This window comes from Taeniopygia guttata, chromosome Z, assembly GCF_048771995.1.
Source record: "Taeniopygia guttata chromosome Z, bTaeGut7.mat, whole genome shotgun sequence".
In the NCBI taxonomy this organism is placed as follows: Eukaryota; Metazoa; Chordata; class Aves; order Passeriformes; family Estrildidae; genus Taeniopygia; species Taeniopygia guttata.
Genome location: NC_133063.1, coordinates 9,473,485 through 9,489,871, shown reverse-complemented (window position 1 = coordinate 9,489,871; position 16,387 = coordinate 9,473,485). Strand labels below are relative to the sequence as shown.

General features: G+C 43.9%; 1 protein-coding gene across 3 annotated transcripts; it reads left to right on the top strand.

Annotated features, from left to right (window-relative positions):
• Positions 1-310: 310 nt before the first annotated feature.
• TRIM14 (tripartite motif containing 14) lies at positions 311-16,088 on the top strand. 3 transcript variants are annotated; one of them, XM_072921914.1, is made up of 6 exons: positions 311-576; positions 10,427-10,522; positions 11,403-11,636; positions 12,610-12,772; positions 13,866-13,958; positions 14,993-16,088. In XM_072921914.1, exons 2-6 carry the CDS (start codon positions 10,433-10,435, stop codon positions 15,526-15,528), a joined length of 1,116 nt encoding a protein of 371 aa, XP_072778015.1. In that variant the 5' UTR covers positions 311-576; positions 10,427-10,432; the 3' UTR covers positions 15,529-16,088. The 3 variants fall into 3 exon arrangements, with proteins under 3 accessions (XP_072778015.1, XP_072778014.1, XP_032600133.3); XM_072921913.1 differs by lacking the exon at positions 311-576 and adding an exon at positions 4,521-4,553; XM_032744242.3 differs by lacking the exon at positions 311-576 and adding an exon at positions 5,525-5,883.
• The last annotated feature ends 299 nt before the right edge of the window (positions 16,089-16,387 follow it).

Sequence of the window (16,387 nt, the reverse complement as noted above, 5' to 3'; positions counted from 1 at the left end):
TGTTTGAGTTTGGGTAGATAGGCTAGAACACCTGAACTGCAGCTGGGTACAAGTGCCATTCCTCTGGGACAGAAGATGAGCCCAAAGTGCCTTAATGTTCTTATCAGCAACCAGGGCAATAGGTTGGAATATGCCCTCAGAGTTTGCTGTCATTACAAACAAGAGGGTATAAAACAGAGGGTGAGCAAAGTTTACATAAACTTCACAAAGATCAAGACGTGTCTGGGCTTATCTAACCCACGAAGTGACGCTAAAACATTTAAGACTGGGCACCAACAGGCTGGGGGTTAAGTTTTCCAGAAAAAGAACCAGAGTCCTGAGCTGGGTATCTTCCATCAGCGTTGTGTGGCTTTGTGGTGGTGAACACCAGCCGTGTGTTGAGGAACGCGTTCAGGGCAGGCAGCTCAGGGTGCAGCTGCAGTGAGAGCTCTGCTGAGCGCTGGATGGGAGCCAGAGGCCACAAACTGCCAACCCTTGGCACAGGGACCTGTGGCACCAGCCTGGGGACTGGACACTGAGGCACAGCAGGAGCTGAAGACTCATTTGGAAGACCTCAGACTTTCTGCCATACAAACTGTGAGTGTATAAATGCCCAGGTAATCCTTTGTTCAGGGTTCCTCCTCAAGGCACCAGCTCAAACTTTTACTTCATTGCTACACCAGGATTAAAATGTTTGTAACCAGAGATCTGGCTGAAACCCTCATGAGCAACAGGCAAGCCCCATTCTGAATGAATGAGCAATGACTGCCCTGCCCTCCACCAGTCAGTCAGGTGCTGGGTTCAGATCCCTGCATCCAGACTGGCAGAGATGGGTGTCATGGGGCACCCAGTGCAGTAGCATAAGCTCAGGAGCTCTGAGGACAGCTCTGACAGCTCACACCCAGTCACAAAAAGCATGTACCAGGTTTGCTCAGAGCTGTGAGGTTTTGTTGGCCATATATTCCTGCAGTAGAGGAATTGACTAAGCCTCTGACTGAGGAAACCAAGAGCAAAGACATGAAGTCTGTTGCATAGGACCTGGAGAAAGAATAAGTTTACACAGCAATAAAAGGAGCTCTGGTGTCTGCTCCTGGTCTTGGGCTCCTAGGTTATATATACAAAAGCCTTCAATCTGTATGCACACGAATGTAAAGGAATAGCCAGTGGAGGAATAAAGCATAATTTAGGACCCTATCAGAGACCATTTGCATATTACTCAGTTAAATTAGCTTCACTTGCAGCAGAAGCACCAGCCTAAGTCAGTAGCAACAACAGCAGATGTATTAGAAATTAGTTATTCCCCTTATCCTGAACAGTTCCTATCCCACACGATGTGGAGACACTGCAGCCCAAGTCTAACACTGCAATGGGCACGCAGATATGAACAGATCTTCACAATGGCAGATAATATTAAAAGGATGTAGCACCTAGAATCCAGTGAGCCAAATGCCTCTACCTGATAACAGAGAAACGTGCAGTTGTGGCTGTGTTTAGCCAGAGTGAATGGCCAAATTTGAGACCCTAAGACCATGTATGAGAAGGACTGCTCAACAGAAGGAAAGAAACAGTGGGAAAATTGGGAGGTGACACAAGATTATGATGGAATGTGGTCTACAGAGGGGAAGCCAACTCTTCCAAAGAGATATTTAATCTGTGTGGTTATAAGGTTTCACAATAAAGTAGGTGGAGAGGCAGAGGCAACAGCTAGCCAAATAAAAAAGAAAAAAAACGGGCAGCTCCAGGAATTTATGCCACTGCAAGAAGGATCACAAACAGCTTCCCAGTCTACCAGAAGTTCTCAAGTATCAGACCTAGCTCAGAGACAGGATGACTAACTATGAATCTACTGCCCTTTTCAGTGACTACAGGTAGAGTCTGTAGACACCTACAGCTGCATGTAAACATTTGCCAGTGATAGCAGATCAGCTATCAGGCTGGGCAGAACCCTTTTCAGCAAAAAGGGCTGGCACAAGAGGAGCACAAAAGGCCTTGGCTTAAAAAGTTAAACCTAGATACAGAGTTTTACAGAGTCCATTTAATCAGACAGGGATGCTCATATTACAGCTAATGTAAACAATGAGTTGTGTAAGTCCTTGAGAACACAGAGAAAATTACATCTAACTGTATCACCCACAATCTTCAGGACAAGTAGAGGGAATGAACACAAAAATATGCACGTGAACTTATCTGAAATGGCCACAAACCATAAATTTGGCACTGTGGAATGTTTTGAATGTTCCATCACAATCCGTGGCACTGGCAGAAAGCTTTTTTGGAAGACATTCAGCTCTGTCAGGAACTTATATTCCAGCTAAAATGAGCCTTCTGGATGGAAAAGAATGCCCAACCCAGTATTTTATATATAAAATACAGAAAGGGTTTGAGGAATGGAGAAAGTATGCACAATAGCATCAACCCAGCCCACTTGAAATAGACGTGAATTATACACAACTTGCAGATGTAGTGCTAAGCAAGATATTCTCACAAAAAAGTCAAATTAGACTCTAAATGGGAGGGACCATATGCTGTCTTTCTGTGTTCTTTAACATTTTAATTTTTCTGTTAAAATTTTGTATTAGGAAAACTGGATACACCATTCTCATGTCCAACAAGTAGTGAATGATTAACAAGTCAGACAATAAATAAGTTTCAAGAGTCTTTCATGATCTTGTCTTAATAATAATTTCTACCCTATGATAACATTGTTAGCCTTAATTCTGTTACTTGTACTAATGTTGTAAGTAAGGGCAGTGTAAAATGCTGTGAGAGCTTTCTTTTTCCCTTTTCATATATTAGCAGATATACTCAATCCAAAAAAAGGGGCAAACATCCTGTGCAGGTAGCTGGGGTTGCAGCTGCAGTGGGAGCTGCAGGTTGAGCTCTGGCTGGGAGCCTGAGGCGAGAGGTCTGGAATTGCCAATGTTTAGCACAGCAAAGGGTGCTATCTACAGGTCCTGTATGGGCACAGATGGAGAAGATGAGAATAAAACTCCCCTGGGAAAGGCAGAGTGAAACAGCATGGCTCCAGCTGTAATGAGAAAAGTGGGACAGTAGGAAAATCTTTCTTTCTGAGGTCAAGCATCAGAGCTGGTTAAACTGCACCAAAGAGGATGTGAAACTCTTATTTTATTAAAGCAGACATTGGCACTTTTTTTTGAGTGTGCCGAACAAGAACAAACAATCTACAGATATCCATAATGATCCTTAAGATTCCATGACTGTAGCCTGGGGTCTGTACGAAACGCTTTCAAGAAAAAAACCTGACTTTTGTACATACAAAAGGCACTTTCTAAATCATTGGTTATGGTAGCAGCATCTTTGCAGGCATGAAATTCTGCCTGGTTTCGGCATGACTGCCCCTGTTCCTCAGTATTCCACATTTTTGATGTACTAACATATATTCTGACTCCCACAGGTTGCACCAAAATGCTTGGTTTTTAAATATCTTCCTTGTTTTTCACATCTTGTGTGTGTATGCACATGTGTGTGTGTGTGAATACTCTGTATTGCTTTTATTCACAGGAAGAACAAAGCATTTTAAAAAACTAGCATGAATTTGGTTGAATTTCAGTCAATGAAAGTAAGTGTGCAAACACTGTAAGAGCATGAGCACTCTATTTTGATTTCTATAAATGAGACTATTCAGAGCACAAAATTATAATTGAAAAATAGAAGGTGACAAAACATATCCTGAAGACAATTTTCCCCCACATTTTTGTATCAGGTGTTTTGCTGAGTGTTCTGGTTTGAAAGCAAAACCAGTGAGAGACTCTAAGTCAGAAATACAATTTATTAGGAAAAAGGAAAAGAAACAAAAGACATTCAATAATAAAAAAGAAAAAGAGTCAGAATACAACCTGACACCCCTTTGGCCAGCATGTTGGTTACAATCCAAATTGGAGTAGCTGCAGTCCTGCTGGAGTGGCAGATGTGGTTCTGTCAGAGCAGTGATGCTGTAGATGGTGTAGTCTTCTGATGGTCCAGTGGAAAACTTCAGCTGTTCCTCTTTGGAATCCAATGGAAAAGGTTGAGTCTGGTGTCTCAAAAAACCAGATTATATCCAGGTAGGAATGCTTGGATCCTCCCTGTGTGCAGAGCATCTCACAATGGGATGTTATAGTTCTTATCAGTCACACTGTGACATTTAATACCCATTATCAGCAGATGTTTCCCCGGAGGGAGGATTGGTTGTGGAAGAGATAAGGAAAGCTGCTCACTTTAAAAGAAGACAACTGCTACACAGATGGAAAATAGAAAACATCTTGCTTTTTAGTCTGGGGCACTTAGCCATGACACTGAAGCCCACCCTGCTACAGTGAGCTCAGGCTGTGCTTTTCCCCATTTCCAGGGACCCCTGTGTCTCTGATCAGATAAGAGTGTCCCCTCCTTCCTGCCCTGACGGGCTTGGTGGAGCCAGAGAAGCCCTCCCTGTCCAGAGCCTAGATAAGGCCATGACCCTTCCTGTTTGTGCTCTTTTCCCCCGGATCTCATGGAATAAAAAAGCTGGACAGCCACATTGGTGTTAGAGCCTCTTTTGAATCTTTGCCCATCTCCTGATGTTCCTCCCTTCAAAGGTTTGTATCTCTGGGTAAGCCTAATAATTTGGGGCTGAGAGAGGTAGAGCATCACCACCCCACACCGATGCTGCTGAAATTCCACAGATGTGTCAGTTTCCCAACCCGCCCCGGTAGGGGTAACTCCCAGGGTTTGGGGCTCTCCCACTGTGGGTCCCACTCTGGGGTGAGTGAGAAAGGCCAGAGGCACGGCGGGCACTGGAGCCCTTCACCCGCATGGCCACGGCCACAGCCAATGGAACATAAATTTTAAGGAATTTAGAGATTTTAGAGGAGCCAAGATTTTAGTTAGAGATAAGCCTTACTAGAGTTAATTAAAATAAATGAGTAGGCCTTGATGAAGTTAGGGGTCAGTAGTTAACTAATAATTGATTGCTTGTCAGCACAATGTTTAGTTAGCTGGGTTTATAATGAAGAATATAGAAACTGACAAATAGCTTTTAGGAACATAAGACAATTGTGGGCCTCCTCTGTTCTGAAACCAATTGAAGACAAGGAATGGGAGTTCTACCAAGAGTTCATTTGTCATATTTGCATTGAAAAGGTAGAAAGGTCAGAACGAGGAAGACTTCATTTACTTCCTCATTTTGGGACCCCTCCCCATGAAAGGGACCACCGACCTATTTCAAGGAAAAAACTATGCATGCTTAATAGCTTTTGAAATTATTAGCATACGAAGCGGGGAATGGGATGTACCAAAATTATGAATATGTGTTTGTATTTTGGGTATTCAATACTTGTATGGATAAAAGTATGTAATCACCTGGAAGGTGCGGTGTGTATTTGGGAGCTATCCCGCATCGCAATAAGCACACACTTTCTAACTTTAAACTGTTAGAGAGTTTTTGCCCGTCACAGTTGGATATCGGTACTCGATCAATATCCGTATTTTTTAAATAAATCACCGCGGTCGCAGCCTCAGCCACATCTCGCTTGCCCGGAGGGCGGCCCCGCCCCGCCGCCCGCACCCTCCGCACGCCGCCCGCTCCCGCCCCGCCGGCCCCGCGTCCTTCCCGGCCCCGCGTCCTTCCCCTCCGCGCCCTGCGGCCGCCGCTCCGGCATGGCCGAGGGGCAGCCGGGGCCGTGCATGGCCGAGGGGCAGCCGGGGCCGTGCGGGGCTGTGGGGCAGCCGGAGCGGTGCGTGGCCGTGGGGCAGCCGGGGCCGTGCGGGGCCGTGGGGCAGCCGGGGCGGTGCGGGGCGCACGCCGGGCGGCCGCTGGAGCTGTTCTGCGAGGACTGCGGGCGCTGCGTGTGCGCGCTGTGCCCGGCGCTGGGCGCGCACCGCGGGCACCGCGCCTGCCTCCTGCCGCAGGCTGTCCGCCGCACCCAGGTGAGTGCCCGAGAGGGGTGAGACCGGGAGCTGAGACCCCGCTCCGGTGCCTTGCCGGTTATCTGCTCCCGGAACGCGTGCCGCTGGGTTGGCTTTGGCTAGAGCGCGATGGCGGCATCTCTTGAGTATCAGCGCAGCCTCCAGCCTTGCCTTGTGTAGACTAGCAGATTTAACCTTGTGTTAACTAGCAGAACAAAGCTGCTTCGTGTTTTCTCTACTAGTTTCAAACCGCTCTACAAGTGGTTTGTACAGCCCATACAGACAGCCTGATGCCAGTGCACAAGGATGTGGTTTGTGTACGAAGAGTAAAATGCATGTTTTATGATTGGCTTTTCGCAAATGTTACAATGAATATTATATGTGTGATGTTAGATAGTTATGCTGTGTTAAATTCTCTTAAGTAGTGTGTTAAATGTAGTTTTAGGTTCCAACATAATGTTAAAATAGAAACTCTGCTATGTGAAGGGTTTTTTTTAAGGAATTAGATAGTTGCTTTGAGGAATACCTAAATCTTTCAGAAAATAGGAATTTACGGTTTTCTTATTAGAAGAAGTTAATTTCTTCAGGTCTTGCTCAGACTCAAAGATGCCATGGGGATTAAAGGAAACAGTTGACATACAACAGAGAGAGTTCTTGTTTTAAATAGAATGCATGCATAACCATGAAGGATATATGAATATGCAAGAGGATATTGTTTTAAAGTTTATTCCTTTGTTCACAAGGTATGCTTTTCGTGACTTAGTGTCCAAGAGCATCCGGACATCTGTAATTCTTTGCTTTTTATTGCCTTGTAATTATCCTAACTCTAAATTTTATTACTCTAATTGTATTACTATTTTTATAACCATTTTATTATTTTTAAACTTTTAAAATCTTTAAAAACCAAGTGATTAGCATTTTTCACAAAGAGGAAAGAGTTAATCAGTCACACCCCAGCGTCCACAAAACGGAAGCATAAATCGAGAGGCAAGGAGGAAGTGACTTTGACTGTTAGATCACATGCAGCAGCATTTTATCCTCAGACCTTGTATGTGGAATCAGGAGTGTGGCTGTCCCAGGAAATTTGTTTTTGTTGACCTTTGACCGAAACATTGATGCTTTCCATCAGGGGAAGGGGAAAGGTCATTTTTGTTTACGCCCTGGCCCCACCATGGTCGCTGGCTAGATCACAGTGACCTGCCCGTGCAGAGTTCTCTGATAACTGCTCTTGGATGTTGTGGGTTAACCTCAGTAGGTAGCTAAGCACAACACAGCTGCCTGCTTATTCACTAGGCTTCCTTGCCCAGTGGGACAGGGCAAGAGGAACACTAAAACCAAGAAAATCCATGGATTAAGATAAAAATAACTTTAATAGGAGAAGAAGAAGTAGAGGGAAGAGAAGAAGAACAAAAGTGATGCAAAGGTGGACACTCACCACACAGTTTCCGAGCAAAAGACAGCTAACCCACCTAAACAGCCCTCTTCCAGTTTGCAGGATGTTATATGGTATGCATGACTTCTTTGATTAGTAGGGGTCATCTCCTGCTTGTGTCCCCTTCTGGTCTTCTGTGTACTCACAGTATAGTCACATCTGAAACACAGCACCACAAGGGTTGCTATGAGGAAAATTAACTCCATCCTAGCCACAGCCACACCAGGGGTTATTCCCTAAGATTTTTTCCTTCATCCCAGTTTAGCTGTCCACCAAATATCCTCAGGAAACTGCAAGTTTGCCAATACTCCTGCCTGTGCTGTTTTGCTTGGAAAGCCTGGCAGGAGGTTAGTAAGGCCAGCATGCTGTGGTGCTAACCTTGGGAGATTTAAAATACTGCAACACAGAGGTTTGATGTTCAGAAGCTTCTTTCTTTCTTTCTTTCTTTCTTTCTTTCTTTCTTTCTTTCTTTCTTTCTTTCTTTCTTTCTTTCTTTCTTTCTTTCTTTCTTTCTTTCTTTCTTTCTTTCTTTCTTTCTTTCTTTCTTTCTTTCTTTCTTTCTTTCTTTCTTTCTTTCTTTCTTTCTTTCTTTCTTTCTTTCTTTCTTTCTTTCTTTCTTTCTTTCTTTCTTTCTTTCTTTCTTTCTTTCTTTCTTTCTTTCTTTCTTTCTTTCTTTCTTTCTTTCTTTCTTTCTTTCTTTCTTTCTTTCTTTCTTTCTCTCTCTCTCTCTCTCTCTCTCTCTCTCTCTCTCTCTCTCTCTCTCTCTCTCTCTCTCTCTCTCTCTCTCTCTCTCTCTCTCTCTCTCTCTCTCTCCCTCCCTCCCTCCCTCCCTCCCTCCCTCCCTCCCTCCCTCCCTCCCTCCTTCCTTGATGTTTTTTTTTGTTTTTTCTTTCTTTTTTCTCTACAACTTCAGAAAGTTCCTTCCCATGCCTTGTGTGATATTTTGGAACAGTGCTAGTAGTGTAGGAGGTTTCCTACAGAAGACACAAGGAAGAACAGTTCCTACAGAACTTCCTGCTTGGAAGTTCACACAGATTGTGGGTCTGTACACGGGTCATGATAAACTCTTGGAGCAGTCTGTTGCACTTCATGCTAGAGAGCATTACAAGGGCAGAGGGCTGTGCACTGCGCTGCCACAAACAGCAGCACAGAGCTAAAACCATTTACGATGTCTGAGCAACGCAGAGCACTGCACCTGCCTGCTGGTGTGCTGCAGAGATTTTAGGCACAACCAATAGTTTTAGCCTAAGAGATGGTGTTTTGACTAGTGATTTCGTGTGCTGTGAGCAGTTATTCAGTACAGCCCTTGTGGCATGACATCAACCAGGCAGCACTTCTTGCGCTGAGAATCTTCCACAGATCTTTCAGCAAATCCTAGCTGTGAGTGCTAAGACATGAAAACCACTGTGTGAGATCCATCAGCTGCTTCATCCCTGGAGCAGAGATTGTTTAAAATCTCAAAAAGGATGTTCCCTGTGCTCCTGAATGCAGCACACAGGATCAGCATTCTTTGCACTTGATATGTGTCCTGTGAGCTTGACTGGAGTGACATCTCAGAAATGCTTGCTTTTACAGTGTTTTCACTTGAATTAGTTAAAGTACCCAGGCAATATCCCCAAAGGAAGACTTTCAGAGTCGATTCCTCAAGGTGAATGACATGGGTTGCTGGCACAGTCTTCAGTTGGTAGGAAGGAGCTCTTTCGTGCACCTCTGTAAAGAATGTAATGCTTAACCAGAAATACTTGGAATTAATGTAAGTATTTGCATATGGTCACTGTTGTGAGCGCACAAAGTGATGTGTGTTCCTAGCAAAGAAGGAAGACTGGGTTTTTCTCTGTGGTCTTTGCCAATCTTTGAGGAAAGGAATGAGGTCTAGGCTGCAAAATAAACTAAGGAAGGCTGGTATATTCCTGGTATATTCCTGAATCCTCTAGTGGTGTAGAACGCTTCTGGTTCTTCAGGGATGAGACTAGAAAACTGTGGCTGGAATAAACAGCATGAGTATCTTGCTCTATTCAAGAACATTTACCTGCTTGCATAGATGTACCTGTGCCAAGGGCCTTCCAGATGCAGTCTCTGGCTTTTGCTGGGAGCCCATTTTCTTCTGACTCTGTCATACTGAAATGACTAACTGCGTGTGTTTTCTTAGGAGACACATCAGAAATGCAAACCATTGCTCATGAAGCAACACTTCATGCTCTGTTTGTCCACGCTGCAGAGTTTAAATGCTGCGCTGCCCTGGGGCTGCTGCAGTGAACTGGTACATGTGCATGCAGGTGTTCTTGGCTGGCTCTCAGCTGCAGAACAGGACACTGATAGCAGCTACAGCTGGCCCTAGCTTACCTGGTATCTACCGAGGGCTTGGTTTAGCACCAGTGCACTGAGAGCATGGGGCAGCATTGACTGTATCCTTCACATTACTAATGACAAAAATGCTTTAGGAGGCACACCAAGACTGTTCAACCTGCTGGGCAGAGGGCAGCCAATTTCAGAGGGCTGCAGAAGAGAAACTGGCACAAGACATAAGCAGAACATTGATTAATTATGCTGCGCTGGGCACACCAAGTGTCACAGATACTGTGACTGATCACCAGCCATGCTGACACTATTTGCTGTTGCAGACATCCAGACTACAGCATCACTGTGGTGATAGCAGGGTATCTGATTGCTCATTTGTACACTGGGAAGCATCCTGAATGTTAATTGGATTTTGAGGCTAAATGGAGCCTTCCACTTACCCTCTCAATAAAAGTATTTAGCTGCCCTTCAGCTGCTAAATGCATTAGCATGTAATTGAAATACGCAGCACCATAGAATATGTTTTTTTCACTTTGGGTTTCCCTGTGCTTTAAGAAGGTGGTGCTAATTTCCCCAGCTGTTCAAACTTTACCAGTATAACCACCAGATGAAATGCTGAAATCCTTATGGTTCATCACTATACTGGCCTTAATAAGCCTCATAAAAGGCCTTTAGTTTAAGAGTTTCACCTTCCAATTCTGATTATATTGAATATTCTGATTCTGAAATGTCATATTGCAGTGCCCCCCTATATGGAAATCAAGCTGGAGAGTTGTTCCTGGTTTTTACTTATGTTGTTATGAAACTGTTTTATTTTGTTTCATTTTTGTATAGGAACTTATGTCAGTGTGCTTGAAGAATCTAGAAGAGAGAAAAGAGGAAGAAGATGGCAACAGAAGGAGCATAGAGCAGGCTGTAAAGGATGTGAAGGTAAAGTGTGGTTTGCTCCCCACTGGATGGTCATTTTCCAAGGGGAGACATTTTCTTTTCTCTGTAGCTATCCAAAGACCCAGCCATCTATTGGGTGGCTTCTTCTGAGGAGAAGAGTGTATTCCTTGTATTCATCACCATATATTACACTACCAAAGAGAGGGAAGAGGGAGAGTCTCCAAAGATCTGGTCCTCATTCCTTGATCAGCTGAACATCTCTGACCAAGGGTGAAATTTTTATGCAGAGGAATAGCAGGTAGCCTCTGCTGCCTATGTTATTCTGGCTATGCTTATGTATCTTGTGTTGCACTGAACTGCATTATTGAATGTTCTGCATTCAGAGTTGAGTAAACACAAGAACAATTCTGTTGATTCTGTCTTAAGAATTGGAATGTATGCTAAGCTGCACCTCATTTATAGAGCATGAAATGACTTCTGCTCTCAGGAGCATCGCTAGGCAGTTCTGTTACAGAAATGTCAGTAAGAGCTTGAGGGGGCTTTAGAGACTTGGTCTGATGCCACTTTGTTTTGGAGGCTTTCTCTTCCTACCAGCTACTTGTCTCTAGCTTGCTTTAAAAGCAAAGTCTTGCTACTGAAGGGCAAGGTCTGCTTATCGTTGCAATTGGTACCCTGTTAATTCCAGCTGAAAACAGATTTTTTGACATAAATAGGCATCTTGGAATCTTCCTTCACTCTTTTCCATCTAGACATCAGCAGGTAGATCATGTCTGTGCTCACTTTAAGGAGTAGAGACATGTTTCTGAAGATTGGAGAAAATCAGTAAAATTCAACCAAAACATAGCACTGAAAGCCTGAAAGAGAAACATCTAAAATGTTTATGGTTGAGCAGGGGGGAGACATTTTTCTGCTTTATCCATAGGCACATGCTGATATGATGAAACGGCAGCTGTCAGAAAAAATGGCTGAGCTTCAGTTACTTCTTCGGGAAGAAGAGAGTCTGGCAAAAAACTTCATTGATGAAAAGACTCAGCAAGCCCTGGGAACACATGATCAGCATTTGAGGTTCTGTCAAGAACAGCTTGCAGCCCTAGAGACCTTCACACATCGAATCAGACAAATACAACAGGACAGTGATCCTATTCATTTGCTGGAGGTAGTATTGTATTGTCTCTTTCTACCTCTTACCCTAACAGTTCTGAATTTCTCTAGTGATGTCTTCTGTGGATCCTTCTGTATGTAAGCAGCATCTTCCTAAGTGCTTTTTAATTTGCTTTGTGTTGGTGTTTTGGTGAACAAATTTGGTTCCTGATTTTTGAGCTATTTGGTCTTCCTGTTCAGGTATGTATGAAATTCATGTTAATTTTAAGCATAGATGGAAAAGACAGATACATGTCTCTTAATCCTGAAGACAAATGCTGTATCAAGTATTTTCTTGTTCAGTGTAATATGAAGATATGAGAAAAGCCAGCCCATGGGAAACCTCAGGAGGGAAGTTAAAATATGTAATTTCCTTAATTGCAAGAAATCCTAATCACTTTAAGCCAATGTTGTTCTTTTTGCCTACAGATAATGATCCTCACCTTCCTTGTAAAGATTATGTTGCCATGTGCTTATGACCTGACACAAGACAAAAGATGCAATTTCTTACAGGATGATTCCTCTGGAGCATTTTTGCATCCTTGCAATCTGTCAGACTTGAGTTTCCATAGCTGTGATAAGGCCCTCGCATTTTGCTGTGTGTGCTAGCAACATACCTCCATACAGGAGCTGCTCTTGGTGATTTTGTGGAGATTTTCTTGTGGGAAGTTGGATTTTATTCTTCAGATTGCTTTTAAAACCCAATAGTTTGATTTTGTCATTGATGGGATTTCCCACAACGGGTCCTGGCCAGGCTAAACTCATTTCCATCCTGGGGGGATCTCTTTAACCATGGCTGTTGGGTTCTCCATGTCTGGTGTGGCTCCACTGGCAGGAGGAGGTAATGGGCAGGCTAATGAGCTAAAAGGCAGGCTGATCTCAGCAAAGTTTGGAGCTGTCCTTCCTCTGTGATATATGGGAGCTGGGATGGAAGAGTCCTTTCATGTCACAGTCTCTGCTAATTGTAGTGTTTGGCTTTCTGCCCTCAGAAGTACATGGAAATTGAGAAGGAAATTAAGGAATCCAGGCACCCGTCAGAAAAGTGGCATCCAGTACCTCTCTCATTTGAACACTTACTTAACCATTATAAACACTTCATCAGAGTTCTTCAGTCCATTCTACAGAAACCATTGGAAGCCCGGCTTAAAGAAGGTACCTGGGAGAATGCTCTGAATTTTGCTTTCTTCTGCTCTCTTTGCAAATAAAGTGTACTTTTTAAGTAAGAACAGGACTTTTTACCAAATCATCTGGAGAAACAACAGTGTTTCAGGCATGGGTATTGCTTTTTGACAGCATGGGTGTAATGCTGTTATAGCAGTGGTGATTTAGGAACATAAGAGATTTCTCTTCCAACTCTGAAAATGATCTTTGGTTTGTCTGCTGGCTTCCCCCCCCCCTCCCCTCCCCCCCCCAGTTCTATCAGGTATTTCAATACAATTTAATGGAAACCATCACACCTATAGAATTTATCTATTGTCTCAGCTACTTACAGTTACACTTACAATTGAGTGTAAGTGCTCTGGCACTGGGGTACCTCTAAAATTCTAAAACTTTTTCTAATTGATGTACCTGGTAAGCTGCCTCAGTCAAAAAAATAATACTCAAAAAATTTGATGATTTTTAGTACTGTAAAGCTGAGCTGACATGTTCTATGTAGAAATCCTTTTGTCTTTGAGCTGTTATTTCATCCTTAAATGACCTTTGGCGTGATTAGGGCAAGGAGTTTTTCCTAATGGGGCAGAGAGCCACAAAACTAACTAACCATGGGAAAAATCCTGCTGCTCTTTGACTGAGTAGACAATACTGGCCATCGCATTTCACCCAGCTGCCTTTTAATCCCTTATCAGAGAACTGCCACCAAAAAGACACTAGCAGGTTGTTGGGGCAGATGGTAAGCTCTGATCTGAGAGACCACTGCAGGATGTGTGTAGGACTGCTAGAAAGCATGGTGGAGGTGCTCTGCAGCAAGCACTTGCAGCTGTCTTCAACTGCCTGGCTATTTTCATCTGATAAATGCTACTTTTAAAGGAATCAGGTCTGATTTCTTGGTGTTGTGCTCAATTGTGTATTTCTGTGGCAACACCAGTGCAGCATCTCCATGCTCTACAAAGAGCATTAACACTGAAAGCATACAGAGTGAGTAGCTCCTCCTCAGAAAAAGTAACATGGTTTGTCCATGAAGTTGGAAAATTATTGTTGAAGAACTGACAGACTCCCTAAGCTGTCCCTTTTCATCTTTGCCCAGATGTTTTCAGTAGCCTCAATCCCACTGCAAAGAAGGAGCCTGGGACAGTGCTGAAAACCATGACTCCTATTGATCGGTTGCTTTTCTTAAAACGTAAGTATGATTATACTGGAGTTCTAGAATCACTGAGCTGGAATGGACCCACAAAAATCACTCCTGGGCCTGCACAGGACCACGTGTCTAGAGTGTTTTCCAAGCACTTCTTGAACTCTGTCAGGGTTGGTGCTGTGATCACTTCCCTGGGGAGTCTGTTCTAGTGCCCAAACACCCTCTGGGGAGCCTTTTCCTAATGTGTAACCTAAACCTTGCTTGACAGAACTTTTGGGCCTTTCCCTTGGGTCCTGTCATTGTCACCACAGAGATCAGTGCCTGTCTCTTCTCTCCCCCTCACAAGGAAGTTGTGAACTGCAATGAGGTTTCCCCTCAGTCTCCTCCAGGCTGAACAGACCACAGGACTGTAACTCTCAGTGTATGGCTTCACCTTACCCCATCCCCACGGGTGCCCCAAATTAGAAAGGTGTGGAGGCATCACTGTTGGTGCCCTGCTGTGATTCCCTTGGCACGCCTTTTGCAGTCCCTGGGTCTCTGGAGCTGTAGGCTCTGTGGCTCTCTGAATCCTGATCTTAGCCCAAATGGCAGCTTAGTGCTGTGGTTGATGCCCGAGATTAGAAAGGTGTGGGGACAGCAATGTTGGTTCACTGCTTTATGCACTTGGCGTATTTTCCAGCTCCAGTGTCCCCGGAGCTGTGTCCTCTGTGGCTGAATCCCATCCCTAACGCAGAGTCAGCAGTGTTGGGGCCTGCCTTGCTCACACTGGAATGCCTTCTCCAGACCAGTGTCCCTTCCTGGCTGAGTCCTAGCCCTAAATGTAAAGCAACCTTGGTGCTGTGGCTGAGGTCCCCATTACCATGGTTGGCCCAGATCACAAAGGTGTGGAGGCAGCAATGTTAGTGCCCTGCTGTGATCCCTTTGGCGTGCCTTTTCCAGCCTGTGCTCCTGGGACTGCAGGCTTTCTGACTGTCCCAAGACACTTCCAACTGTGGGCTCCTCTGCAGGCATTTTATAACTTGGACTTCTTCCAAGGGCCATGAGAAATGTAGCAAGTATGTTTATGGCTTTGACTGCAGATGCAAGATCACCAACCTGGGAATACGACAGCATTCACCCGAGACTGAAATTGTCAGATGACCGTCTTGAAGTAAGCTGTAGCTGGAGAAGAATATTTTACCCCTGTAATCCCCAGAGATTTGATAAATTATGGCAAGTGCTAAGCAGAGACGCATTCCTGTCTGGGAGCCATTACTGGGAGGTTGACCTGCTTCAGGCTGGAGCAGGATGGTGGATTGGCGCAGCCTACCCGACCATTGGCAGGAAAGGAGACTCAGAAGCCTGTCGCCTGGGCTGGAATAGAGCATCCTGGTGCCTTAAGAAGTTTGATTTTGAATACTGGGCATTTCACAAGGGAGAGAGAATCCCCATCCGGATAGAAGATGATCCTGATCGCATTGGCGTTTTTCTAGATTATGAAGCAGGAATCCTTTCATTCTACAATGTTAGCAATGGCATGGCTCATTTGCACACCTTCTGCTGCAAGTTCACAGAACCAGTTTATCCAGCCCTGAGACTCTGGGAGGGGTCCATTAGAACATGCAAACTAACATAAGAAACAAAGTGAAATAAAGCCCAATATTTCATGCTTCTTCTACTAATGCCACCTCAGCAATTATCTGAATTAATTAACCTCTGTTGTATCAAAGTTGTAATTATGATGCTTTTAAAAGGTAAAAACCAACTGTGATTTTAATGTGTATTTTTTTTCAATGAGGGAAGGTGACCTGACTTTTAGAAACCATTGTATTTTTAAATAGTAACTTCAATGAAACATTGTATTTTTTTAAATTTATATTTTCAATGGGGGAAGATGATTTGACTTATAAATGGTGTTGCTGTACCACCCAAAGTGCTGTATGTAGTATTTTTCAACTTGCAAAATGGAAGAAGTCAGGTTGAAAGAAACATATTACAACTCAGACTGGAACACGGATATTGACTTTTTGAAATTTTTTAAAAAATTTTTTTTAATGAACTCCCTCCTCCTATCGGCCTAGATAGGCTGCAATTGTGTATGGAAACAGGTTTAGTTTGGTTCAAGCTTCAAGATGATATACTGCATATTCTTATCATTGACAAGGTCAGATTTGGATAATAAATGCACTAAGTGAATTAGCTTGTATTTAAGTGTCATCTTGGAAAAATCAAAGTCTGGCACTGACTCTTGGAAAGGTCTTTTCTGACGCTGGAGCTTCTGTGGCCACATTTAATAGTCACTAGCTGGTCTTGCATTAGACAGAAACTCTGAATTGGACTTCTGGGTGGCCCTATTCTTTCCATTGAGTGGAAGCATGAGAAAAAGCTGTGTACAACCGCTAACAGAGGATGAAATGCCTGAAGGGCTCACAGGTGCAATAAAAACACCAGGTCAGAGGTGCATTTGTGGCCCATTTATCTTTCTGTCCAATCTG